At 36.6% G+C, this 24843-nt stretch overlaps 1 protein-coding gene across 1 annotated transcript in view; it reads left to right on the plus strand.

Moving 5' to 3' along the window:
- The window catches only part of WDR44 (WD repeat domain 44), an 81800-nt gene that overhangs the window by 20577 nt on the left and 36380 nt on the right, over positions 1 to 24843 (plus strand). The window contains exons 2-8 of the mRNA XM_055338824.1: positions 7352 to 7385; positions 13779 to 13853; positions 18387 to 19023; positions 19505 to 19635; positions 20744 to 20839; positions 22566 to 22702; positions 23509 to 23592. Of these exons, the coding sequence (XP_055194799.1) occupies positions 7352 to 7385; positions 13779 to 13853; positions 18387 to 19023; positions 19505 to 19635; positions 20744 to 20839; positions 22566 to 22702; positions 23509 to 23592 (1194 nt within the window). The remainder of the gene's footprint in view (positions 1 to 7351; positions 7386 to 13778; positions 13854 to 18386; positions 19024 to 19504; positions 19636 to 20743; positions 20840 to 22565; positions 22703 to 23508; positions 23593 to 24843) is intronic.

Genomic DNA, 24843 nt, shown 5'->3' on the forward strand with positions numbered 1-24843 from the left:
CGGGGTCTCCAGGCACCCCGATGTGGGACTTGATCCCGGGTCTCTAGGGAGCCCAATGTGGGACTCAATCCCGGGGTCTCCAGGATCACGGCCTGGACCGAAGGCGGCGCTAAACCGCTGGGTCACCTGGGCTGCCCAGAAGTCTTTTTTAGATACATAACATTTTTATGGGTAAAAATAAAACAGTTTCTGGAATTTGCTTTAATATAATCTGGCAGGGGTGTGGAGGGAAGAATATTGATACCATTATTGAACATTGTCAATATGTTGTCTACGTGGGTTCATAATGTTCTCCCAATTTTGTATACATTTGAAATGGCCGTAATTCAAAGCTGGAAAAACTCCCCCAGAATATATTTCTATGGTCACATTCATTGTTACTAGCAGATTCAGGGCTAAACCCCATATCTCCTGAATCCAGCTCATGTTATTTTACTATATAGCTAAACTTCTAGCCCCTCTACTTCCAAATTGATGTCATGTTGCCCTTTCAGTCTCTGGGTCCCCTGTTCTTCCCTGGGCAATTTGTGGTGGATTTGGATTATTAAAGCTTTGGATTTTCAAAGCCTTAATAAGTGGCCAATTTTACTTGATTGGCTACCTACCCATGTGAAACCATGACCCGTTTTTTTTTTTTTTTTTTAGAATTATTAGGGAAGTTCACAGGCTGCATGGGTTGTTAAAATCAGCAAAGAGCCTTGTGTCCTAATCCTAACTAGGCCTTTGATCTTAAGTTCTAGGATGGTCGGGATCATATTGGCTTTGTTCACTGTTTTACACCCAGTGCCGGGCAGCCTGGGTGGCTCAGCAGTTTAGTGCTGCCTTCAGCCCAGGGCATGATCCTGGAGACCTGGGATCAAGTCCCGCATCGGGTTCCCTGATGGAGCCTGCTTCTCCCTCTGCCTATGTCTCTGCATCTCTCTCTCTCTCTCTCTCTCTCTCTCTCTCTCTCTCTCTCTCTCTGTGTGTGTTTTTCATGAATAAATAAATTTTAAAAAAATCTTACACCCAGTGCCTAGCACTGTGCTGGTACATGCTAGGCAGTAGGTAACTGTTAAATGAATGGATTAAATTCACGTTATTTAGTCTCATTTTCCTCACATGTGAAATGAGTTCATTGGTCTAAATGGTTAAGCTTCCTTCCAGATAGAGCCCACTTCAGGCTCCAGGCTAAGTGAGGAATCTGCTTGTCCTTCTCCTTCTGCTTCTCCCCCCTGCTTCCTGGTTCTCTCTCAAATAAAATCTTTTTAAGATTTTATTCATTTATTCATGAGAACACAGAGAGAGAGGCAGAGACACAGGCAGAGGGAGAAGCAGGCTCTATGCAGGAAGCCCGACGTCTGGGACTGGATCCCGGGACTCCAGGATCACGCCCTGAGTTGAAGGCAGCTCAACCGCTGAGCTACCTAGGCATCCCTCAAATAAAATCTTTAATAACTGTTATTTTTCCCTTCTGAGTCCTTTTTTTTTTTAAGTCCTTTTAGGATTTTGGGGTTTTGTTTTGTTTTCCTTTCAGTATTTTAAAAACAATTATTGTAAATACCTTTAACAGTAGGTAACATCAATAGATATATAGACTCATGTCTAACACCTGTGACAGAAAACCCACAGTTATGGTGCATCCAAATCTCTTAAAAGTAGCCTACCGCTATGCATTTTCTATAAGATTGATTTTGTTTTTCCGAAGTATATGAGAACTGTTCTCAACATTACTAGAGAGTCAGGTTTAGTAAGTTCCAAAGTCAAGCTATCTTAAAGGGGTTAATGAAACGTTGTGTTGCTTACGTATTTGTTAGCTTTCACTGAAATTGTATTGAATGCAGTATTGTTATGTCAGAGCTTATAAAGGATTAAACATTGTGCTTCCTATGGAAACTTGGGCAACTTTTAGGTAAGTTGCGGTCATTGTCATCAGATCCAAGTCTAGTGACTAGGCACCTACCTTTGGGAGTAGTGACCTTATTATTCTAATGAAATTTTGCTGGAGGTATATGAAGGCTATTGCCAAATCACGTCAGAGTTTATAAAAGAAAAATAGTAAATAAATAAAAATTAAAAATTAAAAAAAAAAGGGATCCCTGGGTGGCGCAGCAGTTTGGCACCTGCCTTTGGCCCAGGGCGTGATCCTGGAGACCCGGGATCGAATCCCACATCGGGCTCCCAGTGCATGGAGCCTGCTTCTCCCTCTGCCTATGTCTCTGCCCCTCTCTCTCTCTCTCTCTGTGACTATCATAAATAAATAAAAATTTAAAATTTAAAAAAGAAAAATAGTTACTATACTGTCTTGCCAAATCACCAAAGCAATGTTTGGAAGCCATGTAAATTTTAAAAATTCTATTGTGCAGACATTAAGATGAATTGTTCTAAACACAAATACCCTAGCTGCAAAAGGAAAACGATAATTAAAATGCTAGATGGATGGGGACTTTGAGAAAGCATCTGTCACACATTATTTTATATTCAAACATGAGCTTTGTTAGTATAAACTCAACATAACAAGTATGAAAATAACTTTCTTACCCAAAACAGGATATAATGAAGGGTGCCTGGGGAACTCAGTCTGTTAAGTGTCTGCCTTAGGCTCTGGTCATGATCTCCAGGGCCTGGGATGGAACAGGGAGTCTGCTCCTCCCTCTTCCTCTCCCCCTGTGATGGCTCTTGCTCTTGCTCTCTCAAATAAATTTTAAAAATCTTTTTAAAAAACAGGATATAGTGAATTAAGGTACTCTGTGTTGAAAGTTACTGAAGTACTAATTTGAAAATGGCTTTAAGGTTCAAAATCTAAGTGGAAGCCACAGTAGAAATAATTTTAATGTGGTTTTTTAAAGTAGAGTATCAATACTTTTTTACAACAGATTTTATTGTGAAGCTGCTTTAGAAATTACTTGTTTTTCATGTTTAAATATAATAGTGCCATTGGTAGATAGTGTCTTCAATTTCAGAAACTGGTACAAAATCAAAGATTTTCTGTGTTTGTAACTAGTATTAGTATGTTGGAAGTTTTTCTTTTGCTACTAGATAATCAAGGAAGTTTAGCCTTTATATTTTTGTTCACCTTCATAAGTACATTTATTTTTTGCACATTTATTATTTAAGCTTTGTCAATCAGATATTTAATACGTTGAAAATACTTCATTTGAAAATATCCTATGATAAAATTTTCTAAATGAACTTTTGAAGACCTTATTTTGGTTTGTTAGGTTTTAAGTGAAGTATACCACCAATACTTAAATATGTCTACCTGTTACTTCAGAGTTTTTTTTGTTTTGTTTTTTCTTTAAGTAGGCTCCATACCCAATGTGGGGCTTGGACCCACAACCCTGAGATTGAGAGTCCTTTGCTCTACCGATCAAGCCAGTTAGGCACCCCACTTCAGAATTCTTTAAAGATTTCACTTGTGTGTGGTGCAGTAAAAGTTATTTTATGTAGGCATTTGGACTTTTTCTAGGAAAAATTACTGACCTTGACCTGTAAAAAGAAGGAATCTAATTTCCAATATTTAGTATCTACAGACGTTTTGAAAGAATATTTTTCTAGTTAACTAGAAAAAGTATTACTGGACATTTCTGGATGTGTGTGTGTTGGATTATGTCAGTGTTTCCTACAGTATATCTCAAGTTTGAGGGAAATTAAAGGGTATAAAATTTGGATCATTAGTTGTGGTACAAATTAACCTATTCACTCCTGAACTAATGAGGGGTCTTAAAATTTCCTAAAATTACAGGAACTCTAAAAACTCCTGCTTTTAAAGGTCATGCAGTTTAGTTTGTTGGGAAAACTTAATTTTCTTGACCTCTAGATGCCCATTTCTCCTGTCCCCAAACTTGAACATGAATTGTTGTTTTCTTTAGGCACATAATCAGCTTGAAATAGTATAATGTTATCTTGACTTTGAAGTTAGAGACTCAGAAACAGGAGTTGAGTGTTTGTCCAGGGATACCAAAGATTAGTGATACCTGGCTTACCGGGCAGCTACTACTTTGCTAATGGATTCTGCAGTACAGCTGAAAATAAGAAATAATCACTTAAACAGCCTCTAACCAATCAAAAACAGTGCCACAAAGTCCACAGTAAAGTCATGCACAAAAATTCTCATGGAGAGACCCTCACTCAGAATCTCTGGATTCTTCCTTTAGCATACAATTCCATTTTTAAAAACCTGGTTTCCCAGCTCAATGGAGATTAGAAGCAAAAATTAGAAGGAGATGGGGAGAGAAGCTTTTAAAGACAGGCACACGGCCAACTGTAAGAAGTGACCAATTAAAATGACCACTTAAATTGAGGAAAGAGACACAAAACTGTAAAACACAGACATTCCAAGCATAATAGCCTAGGGTCCTGTAGTGTGAAGGCAAATAAATTCCCCACAAATAAATGTCCCTGGAGGGCATTACTATATTAAAATGTAGTGTGGTATTTGAGCATAATTACTCTGAGTCAGTAAGAAAGGGAAAATTTTATATCCTTTGTTTAAGAAGGTATTTTCAAGGGAAAGATTACTGGAATGGCAGGGCTTAGCCTATAATGTACTTATTTACAAGCAGCTTTTGAAATGGAAATTCAAAAATAATTAAAATACTTTCAGAAGTTTGGCACTAAAAGAGAAGCTTCGTCTCTCTTGAAATTTTATATACAGAACATTTCATTATTTTTATTCCCTGGCAGTGCCAAATCAATTAGGTGTTAATTGTAGTTGTTACAGGCAGATCAGAATTCAGAGCTTTTGACTTTAAGCAGTCTAGTCCAACCCAAGAAGCAGCACTAATTGCCTTTACTTTAGTGTTCGTACATTCTTAGCACCAATTAGAATATTTTCTTAATCATCTTTTAAGGCCTTACCCAGAAAGGAGGCAATACTGCAAAGTATTTTGAGAGTGGACTCTTGTGTCAGACTGCCTGGGGTCTAATTCTGGCCCTACTGTTTACTAGCAGTGCAATTTAAATGACCTAATCTGACCCAAGCCTCAGTTGTTTTGTTGTGTAAAATAAGAAAGGTAATAAAACTACCTCATAGGAAAGTTGTGAGGACAAAAGAAGCTAAAACAAGGCAAGTCTTAGCAAGATTTTGGGCACTTGCTTAATAAATGATGGCCATTGTTTTATTATTATTACAATGCCCCATTAGGAACACTTCCTGTGGGAATACTAAATAATGATTTACTGTTTCTTAGGGTAAAACGAATTGTTCTTTTCTCATCTTGGCACATGATACAAATCATTTTAGCCAACTTCACAAATTACAAATGCGCTTTCACTTTTACTAGATGCCAGTGTTCTATAAATGGTTCAAAAATGTATCACAAAAGAATTCTGTTCTTACAAGCTACGCTGTTAAAAACAATCTTAGGCTGGATAAGCCTAGAAGAAGGTATAGTAGCCTGACATTTTACTGCTAACCAAGACCATAACAACCTTGTAACATTTAAAATGTTTTAAACCTGAGTGTTTTTTTGTTAATAGTTTTTTGTTCAATGGCATCTCAAAATGTAAACCAGATTCCATTTTAATCACTAGCTCAGTATAATCTGATTTTATTCATATTCCCTGTTGGTAAATGGGCTGGAGCTTGACAGCCTGTGGGTTATCTTTTCTGAGTTTCAGAAATTGATCTCAGGCTCCCCACTTCTGACAGTATCTTGGAGAAACTGGCTGAAGCTCACTTGTGAGTTTCAATGAAGCAATTTAAAGCTTCTGAAGAAACTACCACTTAACTGTGCATGCCCCATGTGCTCTCACTTAATCCTTATAGAAGTTCTATGAAGTAGAGTGCTTTTACCCTCTTTACCCTCTTTTACAGAGGAGGAGATTGAAGCTTGGAAAAATTAAATGATTTGATCAAGATCGCACGGAGAGTAAATGGTAGAACATTTAAGCAGGGTCCATATGCTTGAAAGCTCTTGCTCTTTTCACTATGTCCCCTTGGCTCTCAAAAGGAAGTAATAAATTACTCCTTATAGTTTGTAAATGACTATATGTAAAGTCCTGTTAGAACCAAGCTGGAATATTTCCACATATGTCAACAATTGGCCCATAATTTAGATCCTGTGAATCAATGGCTAGAAAGTGCTCTTTATGAAATCTGTTACATAACAGATAAATGTGACTCCCCATTCTGTGTTTTTTTTTCCTTTTTTTGACGGCTAAAAAACCTGGCCAGATTTCTCAAAGTGAGTCTCATGGGGAAGACGGATTTTCTCTTTCTTCTCTTCTCTACCTCATATGGGGCCTACATTTTTTGGGGGGGAGGGGGGCTACATTTTTAAATCTTATTTCCTTTTGCTGCTACACCTCTGAAGCAGGTGATTTTTTTTTCGTAATTGGCATTCAGAATATGTGCTACATAGAAATTCAGACTCCTTCAAGGTTTTTTGTTTTTATGTTCTTTTGATTGCACTTATGTTTTAGACATCCTTTGTTTGGAATCTTTTCTCTCCCTCTCTCTTTTTAAAAAAGATTTATTTATTGGAGAGAGAGTGCACTAGAGTGAGGGGGGCAGGGAGAAGGAGAGAAGCAGACTGCCCTCAGCAGGTTTTGATCTCGCCACCCCGAGATCATCACCTGAATCAAATCTAGAGTCCTAGGCTTAATCTTCCGAGCCACCCAGGCACCCTCTTCTTTCTTTTTTTAAATATCGGAATAGCCTTGGTCTAATCACCTCTGGGTAAAGAGGACTTTGTTACATAGCAGTTTGTTTGCCAGGGAAGCCAAATAATTGGGAATATATTTTTCATTCTTGGAAGTTGTCCTTTGTTAACATGGAATTATATTGTCTAGGCACTACAATTAAATTGTGGGCACTATTTTATATAGCTACTGTTTTGTTTTTGTTTTAAGAGTTACTTATTTTTAGAGAGGGCACATGACCTGGGTGGGGGAGGGGCAGAGGGAGAAGGGGGGAGAGAATGTTTAAGCAAGCACCATGCCCATTGTGGAGCCCTACCATCAAGAACCCTAGTGGGTTCTTGATCTCACAAAGCTGAGATCATGACCCAAGCAGAAATCAAGAGTCAGGCATCCCTAGAATATTTATTCTTAAGAAATTTATTGTGGAAGAACACAAAATTTTATTTACAAGGATGCTTATTATAGTATTCTATGTCCTATGTATCTGAGAAGATGAAAGGTACATACTCAAATCTCTAGATGGTAGGATTATGGATTACTTGTATTTTATTCTCTACTTTTTGTGTTGTCTACATTTTCTATGTGCACAGAAGACTTTTTCCAATCACAAAATGTATAAATGTTTTTTAAAATATGGGCTTTAATAATGTGTCTTTAATAAATGTATAGAAGTATTATCCTTCATGCCTCCACTATTCAACACCTCCTTCCTTTTATTTCTGTACAGGTCTCCAGGAAAGGTTGGAATTTCAACATTAAAGGTAAGTTTTGTTTTCTGAGAGTTATATCTCCACAAATTGTGTACACTTTTCATTCATTTTTCTATTTTATTTTTTTTTCATTTTTCTATTTTATGTAAATCTTGGTTTTCTTTTGTTATTTTTTGCTAAGTAATATTGTCATTGTATCTTACTAGGTGTGATTGTTGTTTCTAAACAAATACTGTGCTACAAGGAAGGGACTGTAAGTTTTTTAGATTTCCACTAATTTTGTTTTTATAATTTTTAGAATAGAAGAATACTATAAAATATGTGTGTATGTTAATTGAAAAAGTAATATTTGCATGACAAAAATGTGGAATAACCAAAAACTTGTATACTTCTTATGGGCACATGCTTTAGTATCATTACTATATATAAAAATCAATCCCAGCCTTATCTCCAAGCAAAGGAGTTTGGTATTGAGATGTTATGCTACGGAAAGCCATTTTAAGTCCATGAATATCATCAAACAGAACTATTTACATCAAATAGAGTATATATTGTATGTGTATGTTTGTGTATGACTATATATAATGTATGTATAATCTCAAACGTGCTGTATTTTTTTAGTGTCCCTACTTTCTGTTTATACACGTTGGATATTCATCTCTCTGATACATTGTGGTGTGTTCATGTGGCATATATTCTATAGCAGTAGATATGAATGAATTGATTATATACAATGACATAGATGGATTTCAGCACCATAGTGTTGGGTGGGGAAAAAACAAGTCACAGTAAGATACATACAGTAAGATTCCATTTATATTAAGATCAGAAACATGCAGAACGAAATAATGTGTTGTTTAGAGATAGAAGCACAGAGTATAAAGAACAGCAAGGGAGTGACAAACACAAAGTTGAAGGTATCAGTCATGTCTGAGGGAGAAAGAATATAATAAAAATGGAGGAGGATATGCAAGAGATTGAAAGCTAATGATAATTTTTTTCTTAAACTGAGTACTTAAGATTAAATCATAATTCTTCATTCCTTGTATTTTATAAAAGTTCTCTTGTATTTGATAAAAACAATTTTTATAAATAATGCATGAACATGGTTAAAATTGGCGCAGTACAAAAAAGTAGATGGTTGAAAATGTAGCTTCCCTCTCATTCCTCATTGTCCACCTCCCAATCCCCATATCCAGAAATGATTGCTGTTTATGCCTGTAGGTTTTTAAAGCCACTTAGCTCTAAGATATTTATATTGGTTCTAAGAAATAGGTTTGTGAAATTTACTTTATCTCAGTAATTATAGATTGTGCTTAACTTGAATAAAATTAGATAGAAAATATACATATTTAGTAAATAAACACAAAGTTGGATATTGTTATTTACTTCTGAAATAATCATAGATTACAAGAAGCTGCAAATGTAATTTAGAGAACTCTTATATATCCTTCATCCATTTCACCCAGTGGTTATGTCTTAATTATAGTACAATATGAAAACCAGAAATTTGACATTGGTACAATATGAGTATATGGTTTTGCTTCAGTTTACTACATATGTATATTTGTATAACTACCACCACAAGATGCAGATCTATTTCATCACCACAAAGATATCTCTTGTGCTACCCTTTTATAAATTCACACCCACTCCCTCCCTCACATCATCCCTAAACCCAGACAGCCACTAAGCTGTTTTCCATTTCTGTAATGTTGTCATTTAAGAATATCCTATAAATGCAGTCATATAGTGTGTGACCTTTTGAGACTGCCTCAAAGGATTGAGATCCAAGTTGTTGCATGCATCAACAGTTTATTCCTTTTTATTGTTAAATAGTGGTCTGTAGCATGAATGTACTCAGACTCTTGAGTGAATATCATGTATAACAGCATATCTATTGATATTTTAAGCAATCCAAAGAAGAATTTGGTTTAGTCCTGATTTTGATGATTTTACAGTCTCACAGAAGAGAGATGTATACGAGATATTGGTGTTTGTAGAATAGAATAGACTTCTAAGTGCTCCAAGGAGTTTGGGGGGGATAAAACAATAGGAGAGCATGGGTACCTGGAATAGAAGAGAAAAGTTTCAGGGAGGAGGTAGAACTTGTGCTGGGCTTTGAGCAGTGGAAGAGATCTGCATAGGCAGATAGAGAAAAATTGGGAAAGCATTGTATGTTAGGCAATAGTATGAGCTCATTAATATGCAAAGGTATAGAATTTGCTGGGAGCATTGAAAGACTGCTGTGACCTATATAAATGTTTCAGCAGTGAAATGATGGAAAAGTGAGGTGGGGGCAGATTTCAATGAACTTTGAATGTCAGCTTAAGAACTCTGGGCTTTAGGGATCCCTGGGTGGCTCAGTCAATTAAGCATCTCCCTTCGGCTTATGTCACGATCCCAAGGTCCTGGGATCGAGCCCCACATCAGGCTCCCTGCTCTGTGGGGAGTCTGCTTCTCCCTCTCAGCTGCTCCCTCTGCTTGTGCTCTCTTTCTGTCAAAGAAATAAATTTTAAAAAAAGAACTCTGAGCTTTGGGGCACCTGGGTGGCTCAGTTGGTTGAGCATCCAACTCTTCGTTTCAGCCCATGTCAGGATCATAGGATCGAGTCCCACCTCCAGCTCTGCATGAAGTCTGCCTGTCCCTTTCTCCCTTGCCCCCCCCGCTTTCAAATAAATACATAAAATCTTTTTCAAAAAACTCTGAGCTTTAAAATTTTGAAGCAAGATATTTTATTTATTTTTTAAAAGATTATTTGCTTATTTATTCATAGAGACACAGAGACACACACAGAGAGAGAGAGAGAGGCAGAGACACAGGCAGAGGGAGAAGCAGGCACCATGCACAGAGCCTGACCTGGGACTTGATCCAGGGTCTCCATGATCAAGCCCTAGGCTGCAGGCAGCGCTAAACTGCTGCGCCACCGGGGCTACTTGAAGCAAGATATTTTAAAAGTCAATTTTTATCTGTCTTACCAGTTGTGCTCTTCAGAGTTTTTTTTTTTCTGAGGAATTAACTAAAGGTATGGAATGGAAGGGTGGGAGATGGTTTGGAGGCAAGAGACTAAGTGCACAGAGAATGGTTAAGAGGCAGTTAGAAGGTCAAGACTTGAACAAAGGGATTGTGTTGATAGGAATCAGTGGACTGATGTGGCCATTATTTAACAGTTGTTTCTTGGTGGTGGTGGGTTTTTTCTCCCCCTCTTCTTAGCAAAAGAGAGTAGAGATCACATCTCTATAAAGTGTATTTTAAAATGTCACTTTAGGGGCACCTGGCTGCTTCGTCAGAAGAGCATGTGACTCTTGATCTAAAAGTCATGAGTTCGAGCCCCACTTTGGGGGTAGAGATTACTTAAAAAAAACACAATAAACTTTAAAAAGTAAATAAATACGTAAAATTTCACTTTGGTCACTGTTAATAGTTTCCCCTTCCTCACTAGTAAAAACTAGAAGTGACCTGAATTTTTAAAAAACTGACATTTTTAGCTCACTGTTCTTTAGTAGATAATAAGATTTCCCTGAGTGTAGATTACTTTTGTGCAACTTATTTGTGAAAATGATTAGTCTTTTGGATGTGCTTATTAAAATTCAAAAGCTCAAACTGTAGAACTGAATACTCTGGAAAGTACAGGCTGTTCTCTAATATCCAACAGAGATGGAGGGAGACAGTGGTCTGAATTGCTAGAAATTGAATGATCCTACCATACTTCTATTGTTTTAAAGATTTTATTTATTTGAGAGAGAGAGAGAACACACTTGGTGGCAGTGGCAGGCCGGGCAGAGGGAGAGGGAGAAGCAGACACCTACTGAGCAGGAAGCCTGACAGACCTCTATCTCAGGACCCTGAGATCATGACCTGAGCTGAAGGCAGATGGTTAACCAACTAAGCCACCCAGCCTCCCCCCCCATACTACTTAAGGAAGTATATTTTTGGGGTTGTGATAGAAATGGGTTAAAGAAATGGCCTGATGGTGGGAAGGTGGGATTTGGTAGGCCTCATGCTTTAGTAATGGGGCAGTCCATCTCCAGAAGGAGGTAATAAATGAGGAGTGTCTGAAGTCTGAGTTGGTATTGTCTGCAGGCATATTCTTGGCTTCCATTGCTTTACCTCCACAGCCTGATCAAGGTGCTAGGGGAAGGACCTGGACCTTTGACATCACTGAGAGAGGATCATAGATGACTATATATGTACTAAATCAAGTTTTACTAAGAAATCTTGATTAATTTCTCTAGAGATTAGATCCTCTGGTAGGTGCCATATCACTCCATCAAACTTGTGACTTAACCACAGTTTACCTTACAGAGCTTGATACCTTTCAAAGGTTCAAAGTCCAGGAAAGTTTTGTTGAAGCCAAATAAAATGAAGTCTAATCACTGCTTGGCAGTTTTGATCAATGTGAGAATGTTAATCCGTGATGGTTTTAAGTACTTAATTCAAACAAATTATATTGAGGTAGAGGAATTAGTAGTGTGCATTTTTGCTTAGGTTAACTTAAGGAACATACCCATGGAATTAATGTTGTATAGTACTTCTGATTTTCCTACTAATGAACAGTTATTGGAGGATAATTGGATAAATATACTTAATTCGTAAGATAATTACAGGTGTTTCTCTAATATGCATTAACTGTTCTTAAAGACTATCAGCTTTCAAGTATTCTCTCTCCATCTTGTCAAGATTATCTTACTAACTGGTTCTGATTAGAGTTCTTTTTCTTTTAGTTTAAAACCAGGATTTGATTAAAGGATATATAAACTTAAGATACGTGTATTTACTGAAGAAAAGCCAGAGCCATGCGTTATTCAACATTCATTTAGCAAATAATTACTTTTGCCCAGCACTCTTTAGGTATTAGGTATATAGTGGTAGATGGAACAAAGGCCTTGATCTCATGAAGCTTACATTCTAGTGGGGCAGGGAAGAGACAAAAGAATAAGCAAGTAAATGGTCATTTCAGGTGGTAATAAGTACAATGAAGAAACAAAATATAGATAATGTGATAGAAAGTTAAGCAGGTAAGGCTGTTTTAAGGTGGTGAGGGAAGGCTTTTCTTTTTTTTTTTAATTTTTTTAAATTTTTATTTATTTATGATAGTCACAGAGAGAGGGAGAGAGGCAGAGACATAGGCAGAGGGAGAAGCAGGCTCCATGCACCGGGAGCACGATGTGGGATTCGATCCCGGGTCTCCAGGATCGCGCACTGGGCCAAAGGCAGGCGCCAATCCGCTGCGCCACCCAGGGATCCCAGGGAAGGCTTTTCTGATGTGATAATGCTTGAGTTATCACCCTAAAGATGGTAAAGAATCATCTGATTGGCCAAAGTGTGAATGTGGGGTTGTGGTGGACAAGGGAAGTGAGAAATGTAGATGAGGTCAAAGATGTAGGCCCTCATGGGTAGTGATAGAGTTTGGATTTTACCTGACACTGAAAATTCCATGAAACAGCTTTTCAGCTTGAAGATACCAGAAGTACTACAGAAATTTCTCTAGCACATTAAATCTTTAGCATTATACTGATCTGGAGTAATTTTATCACAGTACCTGTCATGGTCATATCCTAATACTTGTATAAGTGCTACCTTGATACTTAGATACATCGTTATGTGCCTTAGGTTGCTTATCTGTCAAAAATGGTTATTATGAACCTTCTCTAACTCTGTGATGTGTACCAAAAATTATGAAAAGTTTTTTTCTCAGTATCATTAGTAGCATTCAAATTGCTATATTTATATAAACATAATGACAATTTAGGATGGAGATGAATACTGTTTATATTTGCAAATGTGTAATTGTCTTATTTTACTAGAATTTTTTTCCCAGCAGAAAATCTGTATCCCTCTCTACCTTCTCTAACCTCCCAAATATATATATATATGTACGTATGTGTATATGAATGTATACGTAGATATATATGTATTTTTGGTGGGTTTAATTTTTTTCATCATTTATTGCGGAACTTTAACTTCTGATTGTCTTGATTCCTTTCATCTAAAGCATGTAGTATTTTTAAGAAAACTATTCTCTGAATGTGATTTTCTGTATTATGTACTTTTATATTTATGTGTATTTATGGAGCAATACTATGGGAAAGATAGCAATCCTGATTCAACCCTTTGCTTTAAGTCCTTCATCTTTTTAAGCTACAAAGGTAGTTGGTGGTTTTTATCTTCCTGTACAATTTTTAATATTAAAAAGATGGGCACATTTATGGGAAAATAATCTATTGCTATAGAAATATAGAAAATTGCTGATTCGTAGCCTTATGCAAATCACATTATCCCTGTTGGCATAAAATATCTGGGCATCTTTCCATATACAAACATCTAAGCTCTTCATGGACCGCTGCTTTATTAAGGTTATGTTTTCTAATTTGTACCCATCTTAAAAAGAATTTTAAAGAAAAAGTGTCATCATTTGATCTGTTTCTTTTCTTTTTAATATAGGAAACTGAGAACACTGCACACAAAGTTGGAAATGAGTCTCCTGTACAAGAACTGAAACAAGATGTGTCTAAAAAGGTTGGTAAGATACAATGTCAGTATTGGTTTAACAGATGTCATATACATATGGTATATTTAAAGTGGAAAATTTTCTATATTTTTTGTAGTGCAGTATACTTGGTGGATATTCACTAAATGTTCCTTGAATCTTCAATTGGAGATTGAAGACACATCACGCTTTTTAGAGGTCATTTCATAAACAAACTAATTGATAATTTTTCCTTGAAACAGTATTTTGAAAATTGTTTTGTAATGTATTTTGATTTTTTATGCTTTCATTTTTATTAGAATAAGCTTTAGCTATCTTTTTAAAAGATTTTATTTATTCATGAGAGAGAGAGAGAGAGAGGCAGAAACACAGGCAGAGCCCAAAGCAGGACTCGATCCCCAGAACCCGGGATCATGCCCTGAGCACAAAGCAGGTGCTCAACCGCTAAGCCACCCAGGGATCCCTAAGCTGTAGCTATTCTTGAGGTAACTACCAAGAATTAAAGGTATTGAAAGGCTCAGTGCAGCAAATTCTGATGCCTTTAAGAGTTAGAGGTTACACAAAGTCATTACTCTAATAGTGCCTTTGATACCTTTTAAAAATTTGATTCTTTAAAGCTTCAGAGTTTGGTTTACTAGAAGAAACTGAGCACAAGATAAAAATTTTGACAATGAGTAGTTGACAGTATCAGGATAAAATGGGAGGAGAAAGGATACTATGTGTTCATTCAGTTCTCCTACTTGTGAGTATTTTCTGTACCCCTGGCTCTGTTCTGGCTGGTGGGTTTCCAGAGACCAGCAAAATGACGCATTCTCTATCCTAGAGTTTCTCAATAGTGACACTTTGGGCTGAATAAGTTTTAATTCTGGAGGGAAGGAGAGACGTTTCTGTGCATTGTAGGGTATTTAGCTGCATCCCTGGCTTCTACCCACTAGACATCAATAGATTCCTCCCTACTTGCACCCTATCATGACAACTAAAAATATCTTACATACATCACCAAATGTCTGGGGAGGAGTGCTGAGCAAAATCACCCTTGATGAGAATCCATTGTTCTAACCTTATGTAATTTATAATTTTTTTAGAAGATTTTATTAATTTGACACAGAAAGAGCATAAGCAAGGGGAGTGGGGGAGAGAGAAGCAGGCTTCCCGCTCAGCAGGGAGCCCAGTGCAAGGCTCGATCCCAGGACCCTGGGATCATGATCTGAGCCAAAGGCAGATGCTTAAACAAGTGAGCTGCCCAGGTACCCCGGAATTTATAAATTTAATGGACTCCATATTTTAAGTGTATTTTATTTTATTTATTAGAGAAGGAGGGAGAAAGAGAGGAGGAGCATAGAGCAAGAATCTTAAGCAGGCTCCTTGCCCATCATGGAGCCTGTCCTATAACCCTGAGATCATGATCTGAGCCAAAATCAGGAGTCCGATGCTGAACTTACTGATCCACCCAAGTGCCCCCAGTGAACTCTCTATTTTAATATTGATCATACTTTTTTCCCTCAAAAGGATTTTTTTTGGAGAGAAATGGTATTATTGTATATCAGCATAAATAAGGGAACAAAAGTAGTAACCAGTTTTTTCTTTTTAAATCAGAATAGCCCATAGTTCTCACTGTAACAAACAGCTATCTTAATTTTTCAGCTTTGCTTTCTGGTTCTCACTCATTTGCATGATTTTGTTTTGTTTTGTTTGTCTAATAATAGTGTAAATAGAATTCTATATTTTACCTTTTCCTCTTACCATCATTAGTTTTTATTGTATTTCTACAGTTTCAATACTCAGTTTTCATTTGATGTTTCAGTTTTCTATGAAGCAAATATATTACAATGTATCTAGTTATTCTTATTGTTGAAAACTTGAAATGTTTCTATTTTTTCCACTAGTTTTCCTTTTCAAGAATTTTTTCTTAGGATACAAATGGGTAACTAATAGTGGCCAATAAAGGTAATTTTTAAGGAGACTTTAGAAACTGAAAAAATAGTAAACACTATGGAGCAGCTGAGTGAAGCTTAAGACTAGGTCTCACTTTTTAAGTTGTAGTCTTTTCAGTTGATTTAAGTATCACATACGAATGATAAAAGCTGTGGGAATATACAGTGCACCAGACAAGACAATCCCTTTCCCCAGTAACTTACATTTTAGTAGAAGAAATTAGTTAAATACAAAACTGACTGTAAAATGTGTTCATATAAACTTACAAACTATAAGGGCAGAAAGAGAGCCTTTACTTCCTGCTTGAAGATAGGAATGGGGATCCCTTCAGTGAAGGGATAAGGGATTGGGGAAGACTTGTGATTTTTAAGCTCATTTTAACCCCTTTTCTGGTATTAGCATTTCCATTATGCATAATGATTATTCCAGACCTTAATAGTCACCTCATGCCCACTGTGCCCACTAGTACCCTGCTTGCTTTCAAAAGCAGATAACCTTGTTTCCTACCACATATAGACAATAAAGACTAAGAAGCCTGAATTTACTCCTTTTCATCTGCTCTCACTTCCCTTACCTGCAGACTTGTTTTCATCTTTTGCCTCTTTTTCATGTCTGAGAACTTATTATCTTCCTGTCCAAAGTAGCATGGTATAATATAAAAAACACTGGATTTTTGAGAAAAATCTGGATTTCAGTTTTGACCTTGTAGTTTACTAGCGGTGGAACCTTGGACAAAATTCTTAATGCCTTTACCTCAGATTCTTGTTTTTGTAGGAGGGAGATAATCTAGCTACCTCAAGGCCTGTGCAAAGATTAAATGGAAAATATGTGTACTGGTCTAATACACAATAGTCCTCTTTCCTTTCTTCTCCAGAACTTTATCTAACTCTACCGTTGGCTCCTTCCCCTCAGCTTGTAAAAATGCTGGGTCACTTTCTTGCAGCCTCTTCCATTTATAGCCAAGCTTTTTGAAAACATAGATTGTGCTATCTCTGTGTTGTCACTCTTACTCATTCTTAAACCCACTGGCTTCTGTTATCACTAAGGTAGTCAGTGCTCAGTAACCACCTAGTTGACAAAGTAGGTGGACTCTAGTTAATATTCCTCTGGTCAAAGTATGATTAAGACTAGGATAAAAATTGGAAGGTTGAGGAAAAATTAATATGTGGACTATGCTGAGATATCAGGGAGAAATATTATTGAGCAGCAGTCATATCCAGCTCAGGTCTACATGTATTTGTGGTAAGCCAGATCAGGATGGCTCTGTTACACGTTCTGTTAACTTTTTGGAGCCAAGGAATTGAGAAAGCAGAAATCATCCATTGTAGGGCATGGTGGACAGATAGGTGGACTGGGAGATATTGTGTTGTAATAATGATAGTACTGGGTAGAAAATATCTTTTATTTTAAATGTTGGTAGAAGTTATAAAAACCCTGTCTATATTTTTCAGCTACAGAAAAGAAGTAAAAGGGGGAGGGGATCCCTGGGTGGCTCAGTGGTTTAGCCACCTGCCTTTGGCCCAGGGCGTGATCCTAGAGTCCCGGGATCGAGTCCCACATCAGGCTCCCTGCATGGAGAGCCTGCGGGGTTCACACAGCCCTTTGCCTATGTCTCTGCCTCTCTCTGTGTGTGCCTCTAACAGAGGGAGAAGCAGGCTCCATGCGGGGAGCCTGATGTGGGACTCGATCCTGGGTCTCCAGGATCACGCCCTGGGCTGAAGGTAGGCACTAAACCACTGAGCCACCCAGGGATTCCAATAAATAAAATCTTTTTAAAAAAAGAAGTAAACGGGGGAAAAGGCAAGGTGAGCTGAGTTTTTGAACTCTTGTGGTTCTGCCATTTCGATGAATAGTGGAGCATTTGGTATAGTTTAAGAATGTTAACCTCTGAGGCACCTGGGTGGCTCAGTGGTTGAGCCTTTGGCTCAGGTCCTGATCCCAGATCCTGGGATCAAGTCCCGCATTGGGCTCCTTGTGAGGAGTCTGCTTCTCCTTTTGCCTATGTCTCTGCCTCTCTCTTTGTGTCTCATGAAAAAATAAATAAAATCTTGAAAAAAAAAATGGATGTTAATCTCCCTGCATCTCCTAGCTTTTTTTGTCATAGGCTTGAGTTCAGAACTAAACAATTCGAATTCTTGTGCTAGGTGGTTTTAATTCTCACAGTTTTGTTAACTAAAGCAGCAGGTTGTTACTGCAACTAACTTGGCATAAATATGTAAATGGACAAGGATATGAAGAGTCTGAATGTAAATTTAGGTTTGATCTTTTATTTTACGGGGTTGGTTGAACTTTTGTGATTATACATACTAACAGATTCCCTATTATAATGGTTAAGAGAACAGATTCTGGAACCAAACTCCTGGGATTTTTGCCAGCTTCATCACTTACTCGCTGTGTGTCCTTGGACAAATCACTTGATCCCTCTATGCCTTTGTTCCTTCATTTGTGTAATGATGATATTAAGAGTGCTAACTCATATGGTTATTGTAGAGATTAAAAAAAGTAAAGTGCTAAGAACAGTACATTCCCAGGGCACATAGTAAGTACTATGTAAATGATTAGCTGTTATTATGTTCTTGTAAATAGCTTCATTTTTTTAAAAAAACTGCTTTTTAACCTTTCATCAGATTATTGAAAGTATTATTGAGGAGAGTCAGAAAGTACTACAGCTGGAAGATGACTCCTCAGATTCCAAAGGAAAAAGACACTCTGATCAGGCTACTGCCAGTTCTATTGTAGCTGGAACAGATCTTAGCAATATACCTGGACTGTTAGCCATAGATCAAGTACTACAGGAAGATTCCAAAGAAGCAGAAAGTCAGAATGCAATTGAAGAAACTGAATTAGAATCAAAAAGATGTTTTCCTTCTGATGACATCTATGAGAAGTCAGTAGATGAAATCACTAAGTTAACTGAAATAGGTTCAACTGAGCAGCATAATGTGCCTGCAACTGAAACAGAAGTATTGAACAAGGAAGCTGTGGAAGCCAAAGGAAGTGATGTTCTAGAACCCATGTCCTCAAACTCTTTATCTACTAAAGATTTTGCTGCCATGGAAGAAGTGGCTCCCGCCAAACCCCCAAGACAGCTTACTCCAGAACCTGACATTGTGGCAAGTACAAAGAAGCCTGTTCCAGCACGCCCTCCCCCTCCAACTAATTTCCCACCTCCTAGACCCCCACCTCCATCTCGACCTGCTCCACCACCAAGAAAAAAGAAAAGTGAATTGGAGTTTGAGGCCCTTAAAACACCTGATCTAGACGGCAAGTATTTAATTGAGAAATAACTTGTGGAGAGATTTTGGAGTTGAAGCTATTTGACTTTTTGGTTTTATTTCAGTTATGCTATATACAACCATGTTGATGACCATGACCAAGTTATAAAAGTTATTTTAGTAATAAAAAGAGAAAATGTTTACATTGGTAGTAAGTTACATTACTATGTTTGAACATTTTAGTAGACTTCAAATTTTCAAATCTGTTACCATTGGAAACTTAAGATCTGAATTCAAGACATAGATCTCTTCGTGTATAAGTTGTATAGCTTTGAGAAATTGAAATAACTTGTTTGAATCCTGGTTTCATCATATATAAAATGAGAGTAATAAAACCACTTTCCTCATGGGATTGTTGTAAGAATCAGACAAAGGTTAAAGCACTTTCAAGCTCTATATAAGGTTCCAAATATAAATACTAGTTATTGCCATTATCATCATCATCATTATTATCATCATCGTCATTGCAGTTCCCAAAGAGAATATTACATCTGATACTCTCCTAAGTACGAACATGGCTTCAGAGAATACAGTCAAGGATTCTCAACCTTCTCTTGACTTGGCAAGTGCTACCAGTGGAGATAAAATAGTTACTGCCCAGGTTGGTAAATTCATGTTATATTTGACATAGGCTTTAACAACTTTCCACGGCTGGCTGGTTTGTTGCTTGTTGAACCTTCCTTCTTCTCCAGGCGGAATATTTCTTTGTCCTTAAACCTGGCCTTCTTATATCCCCTTTCTAGCTCTGCTACTACATAGCTAGGTGATTCTAACGAACTATTTAATATCTGACTTTCAGATGTCCCTTTGATAAAAGGGGACAGCCTTCCTTGAAGATGTTTTGTAAGGATGAAATGAGCTATGCCAAGTACATGGCATGTAGTAGGCAATATAAAAAAAGGAAGATGCTGCTATTTGTAATATTATTATAATGTTAATAAGCATCAACTACAGTCTTCATTTACCTGACCTATGGTGGTCAAAATTGAGGACTTTTATTTATAATTTCCTTTACCTGATTATGAAAAAAACATTCATAAACTACGTTATATATCCATATGGAGGCAATAGAAAGTACCTGATAGCATGAATTTTACCATAGCCCAATTTCTGGGACTCAAGGCTTACTTGTGTGGTAGCTGTGGTTGGGACAGGTTAGCAGACTGGGAGATATGCCACTTCAATCTTGTGATAGCTTTAGAGCAGAGACTGGCAGTAGCCTGTCTTTGTAGGGTCCCCGAGCTAAGAATGGTTTTTTCATTTTTAAGGGATTGTAGGGGGGAAAAAAGAATACATGATAGACATTACATGTGAAACAGAAAGCCTAAAATATTTACTATCTTGCTCTTTATAGAAAAAGTTTGCCAATCCCTGCCTTCGAGATAAGCACAAGTATAGTCCTGATTAATGTCAGTCTTAGTGCTGGCATTCTGGTAGTAGAGAACTGCTTTTGGGTCAGGTTCAAATAGAACATTTATTTGCTTTCAAATACTAAGACATTATTTCATGGGCAGCAGTGGTTTTGATACTTAATGTTTTTCAGCATGCTGGGAATAATAAAAGACTGAAATGGAGTGTTTCATTTAAATTTTCAGTAGGCTCCATTATGTGAATTATGGAATTCTTTAGAACTGTGTGTGGTAATGAATAATTGAGTGTTTATAAAAATTGACTCAGTCTACTTTCTGTTTATAAAATTGTAATTTTAGGAAAATGGAAAAGCACCTGATGGGCAGACTGTAGCAGGTGAGGTGATGGGCCCTCAGAGACCTAGATCCAACTCTGGAAGAGAGCTTACTGATGAGGTATAATTAGATTTTATTTTTGTTCTTAAAAACATAAAATATAAAAATCATAATGAGAGGATGAAAAAATTCTCAAGATGAATGGTAGTGATGGTTGCACAGCATTGTTAATGTGCTTAATACCACTGAATATACAACTAAAAATATTTTACCATGATTTTAAAAAAATTTAAAGTTTAATGCTGTTAGGCAAAAAAATGTAGAAGAAAAAATGAAAATTGATTTTCTTAGTTTTTAGAAACATTTTTATTGTTTTATCTATTTTTTTAAAATATTTTATTTATTTATTCATGAGAGATACAGAGAGAGGCAGAGACACAGGCAGAGGGAGAAGCAGGCTCCCTGCGGGGAGCCTGATGTGGGACTCGATCCTGGAACCCCAGAATCATGCCCTGAGCCAAAGGCAGATGCTCAACTGCTGAGCCACCCAGGTGTCCTTGTTTTATCTATTTTTAAGTAAACTCTACACCCAGCATGGAGCTCAAACTCACAACCCCAAGATTAAGAGTCCCATGCTCTACTGGCTAAGCCAGCCAGCAACCCCAGATTTTTTTTTTTGAATATTCTGGAGTTTGCAACTCTAACTTAAACTTACCTTTTTATACCATTATGTGGTATTGAAAACAAGGTCCAAATTTAATAGAAGGTAGGCTTAAAAAGAACTTGATGTTATATTTATATGTTTTTATACTTGCTAAGTGATGCACAGTATACAGACAAAGTGCTTACTTCTTACCATTAAAATTTAGTATATATCAATTGGCCAGTTTACTCCAAATAAAGTTTTGATGCAAAATCTTATTTTTCATATCTTTTTTTCTTTCTTTTTTAAAGATTTTTTTATTTTTAAGTAATCTCACCCAATATGGTGCTCAAACTCAACCCCAAGACCAAGGGGCACATGCTCCACCAACTGAGCCAGCCAGGTGCCCCAGTTTTCATTTCTTTTTTTTTCTTTTTTTTTTTTAGTTTTCATTTCTTTTAAGCAATATATTTTTAAAAATTATTATACTTTGGAAAACAGTGTGGCAGTTCCTCAAAATATTAGACATTGAATTACCATGACCCAGCAATTCCATTCCTATGTATACTATGTATATACCAGATAGAAATGAAAATATATGTCCACACAAAAAATGTACACAAGTATTCATAATAACCAAAGTGTGGAAACAACACAAACATTCATCACCCATGAATGGATAAATAAAATATGGTATATCCAAACCACATGGATTGTTTTTTGGAAATTAAAAGGAATGAAATTCTGACACATGCTGCAAAATATGGATGAACCTTAAAAACCTGGTGCTAGGTGAAAGAAGCCAGTCACAAAAGACAAACATACAAGATGATTTGATTTATATGAAATGTCTGGAATAGGCAAACCATAGAGACAAAAAGTAGATTAGTCAGTGCCAGGGGATGAGAGGAGAGGAAAATGAGGTGTGGCATTTAATGGATATGGAGTTTCTTTTTGAGGTAGTGGAAATGTTCTAAACTTAAAGGTAATCGTTGCACAACTCTGAATTTACTCGAAATCATTGAATTATACACTTTAAATGAGTGCATTTTTCAGTGTATGAATTGTATCTCACTAAAGTTAAAAATTATTGTACACAGTACTAAATATATCTAGAAAGTCCTTAGCTTAATTGAGAATTTTGCAGACTCAAAAAGATAATTAAATTATAGGTCCCCTTGGTGTTATTTTTATTTATCTCAGGAAATTTTAGCCAGTGTCATGATTAAGAACCTAGATACTGGAGAAGAAATACCTTTGAGTCTTGCAGAAGAGAAACTGCCAACAGGTATTAATCCTCTCACTCTACACATCATGAGAAGGACTAAGGAATATGTAAGGTATGGCCTATTGTTATTATTTATCATTTGTAATATTTCAGAGTGGTGAAGATTTCTGTGTTTATGAACTATAGCAGTCCCTAATTTGATTTCATGCAGTCTTCTTTTGTAAAATTTGGATTTAAAAGAGTTAATATATGAATTCTTCAATATTCTCTCTTAAGACCATAAAGTTTCTTGAGGAAAATAGAATATCTCTTGAATCTCATAGTATTTTGTTTCACTTTTAAAATGATTTATATAATACTAGAGACATTATTGAAACATATTGAGGGTAAAAAGCCATGTGGAATGAAGACCTGGTTTTCTAAAACCTGGCTTTAAGTACTACAAATTTTATAAGTAATTGTATTATCTTTGTAGGCTAGAAAATGACTTTACAGTGCAATGATTGACTGAGATGTATGTAGATCAAAGAAGTGATTATTATGAAAGTAGTTCTTAATAAAGTGTAATACATGATGTGCCTGAAAAGCAAAGAGGAAGTTAATTTGTCATTTCTGTGCAGCATGTTTTGTCCAGCAAGAAGCCTTGTTGGTAGTAGGTTTTCCATAAGTTCCTAAATTGCTTTCACTTGCATTTTGTACATTATACCATGCTTAAAGATTCTATTCTTTGACCTTTCACTTCTTACAGTCTCAGGATCATTATTAAAATTAAACTTCTATAAAGTATGTTAACATAGTTTTTTTTCTTATTCTGAGTACCTGAGTATATAGTAAATATATAGTAAATATACATAGAGATTGTTGAGAGGTGTAGGGGGAAATGGCTTCTTTTAAAATGACTTCCTCCCCCTCTTGTAGTAATGACGCAGCACAGTCAGATGATGAAGAAAAGTTACAATCTCAGACAACAGATACTGATGGTGGAAGGTTAAAACAGAAAACGTGAGTTACAGTACATTCCTTTTCTTTATTTCAAGCTTTTATTTAAAAAATAAGAGAATTGCCATACTATTTTAAGTCTGTGCTCTATCTAGTTTATATGTCCATCTACCACCACCATTTCCTGTTCCCAGGAACAGGAGTTGCTTGAGGCTATATTGGTGGTCATTTTTATAGCATTTGACAAATAGTAAATGATCAATAAATTTTTCATCATGCCTGTATTATTTTTCTGATGGTAGGGACCAGAAATGTTAGTAGAACATGATTATTCTTGACATTGCTTTCAAATCCAACTAAACAATTTTCCATACTACTCCAGTTCATGGTAAATTTCCTTTTCTCAATTTCAATGACACCTACAGTCTACATAAATTACATTTTACCTTTATTTTATGTTATCTTAATGTGTTTTCTGATTTTTTTTAAAGATTTTATTTATTTGAGAGAGACAAACAGCACAAGCAGGGGGAGTGGCAGAAGGAGAGGGAGAAGCAGACTCCCCTGCTGAGCAGAGTGCCTCACACAGGGCCCTATCCCAGGACCCTGGGATCATGACCTGAGCCAAAGGCAGATGAGTCTAAGGCCCAAAAGCAAATTCTTCACTATAGTCTGATCTTTCCTTAGTATGGGAAGTGTATCAAAGAAAGCATTGAGAACTCTCAGAAAAGATTTACCCACAATGCATGTAACAACCCAGGCACCTCTTATATTAATTTTTAAAATGGTTTATCATCTGTGTTTTTTTATTATCAAAACTTATACAAGGATGCCTGGACGGGTTGGAGCATGCAACTCTTGATCTCAGGGTTGTGAGTTTAAGCCCCATCTTAGGTATAAAGATTCCTTTAACAACAAGAACAAAAAAACTAATACAGAAATATGGAAAATGAAAGTCTCCTCATCCAGAAATAACCAATGTTAATAATTAGGTGTATTCTGCCTAGAATTTTTTTCCTCACAAAAGCAGGATTAATACTGTGCCTATAGTTTATTGGCTTGCTTTATTTGCCTTTTTTCAAAAGTAAGCTCCATGTTCAACATGGAGATCAAGAGTCACATGTTCTGCTGACTGAGCTAGCCAGGTGCCCCTATCAGCTGGCTTTTTAAAAATATCTGGTTTGTAAAAAAAAAAAAATCTGACTTGTAATGAACATCTCTTTATATCAGTACCAATAATAAATATATTGTAGCCTTTCTATCAGCCAGATATGGGAATTCAGTGCTGCAGATACAATAGTTAGGACAAATGTA

This window comes from Nyctereutes procyonoides, unplaced genomic scaffold (genome assembly GCF_905146905.1).
Source record: "Nyctereutes procyonoides isolate TBG_1078 unplaced genomic scaffold, NYPRO_anot_genome, whole genome shotgun sequence".
Lineage (NCBI taxonomy): Eukaryota > Metazoa > Chordata > Mammalia > Carnivora > Canidae > Nyctereutes > Nyctereutes procyonoides.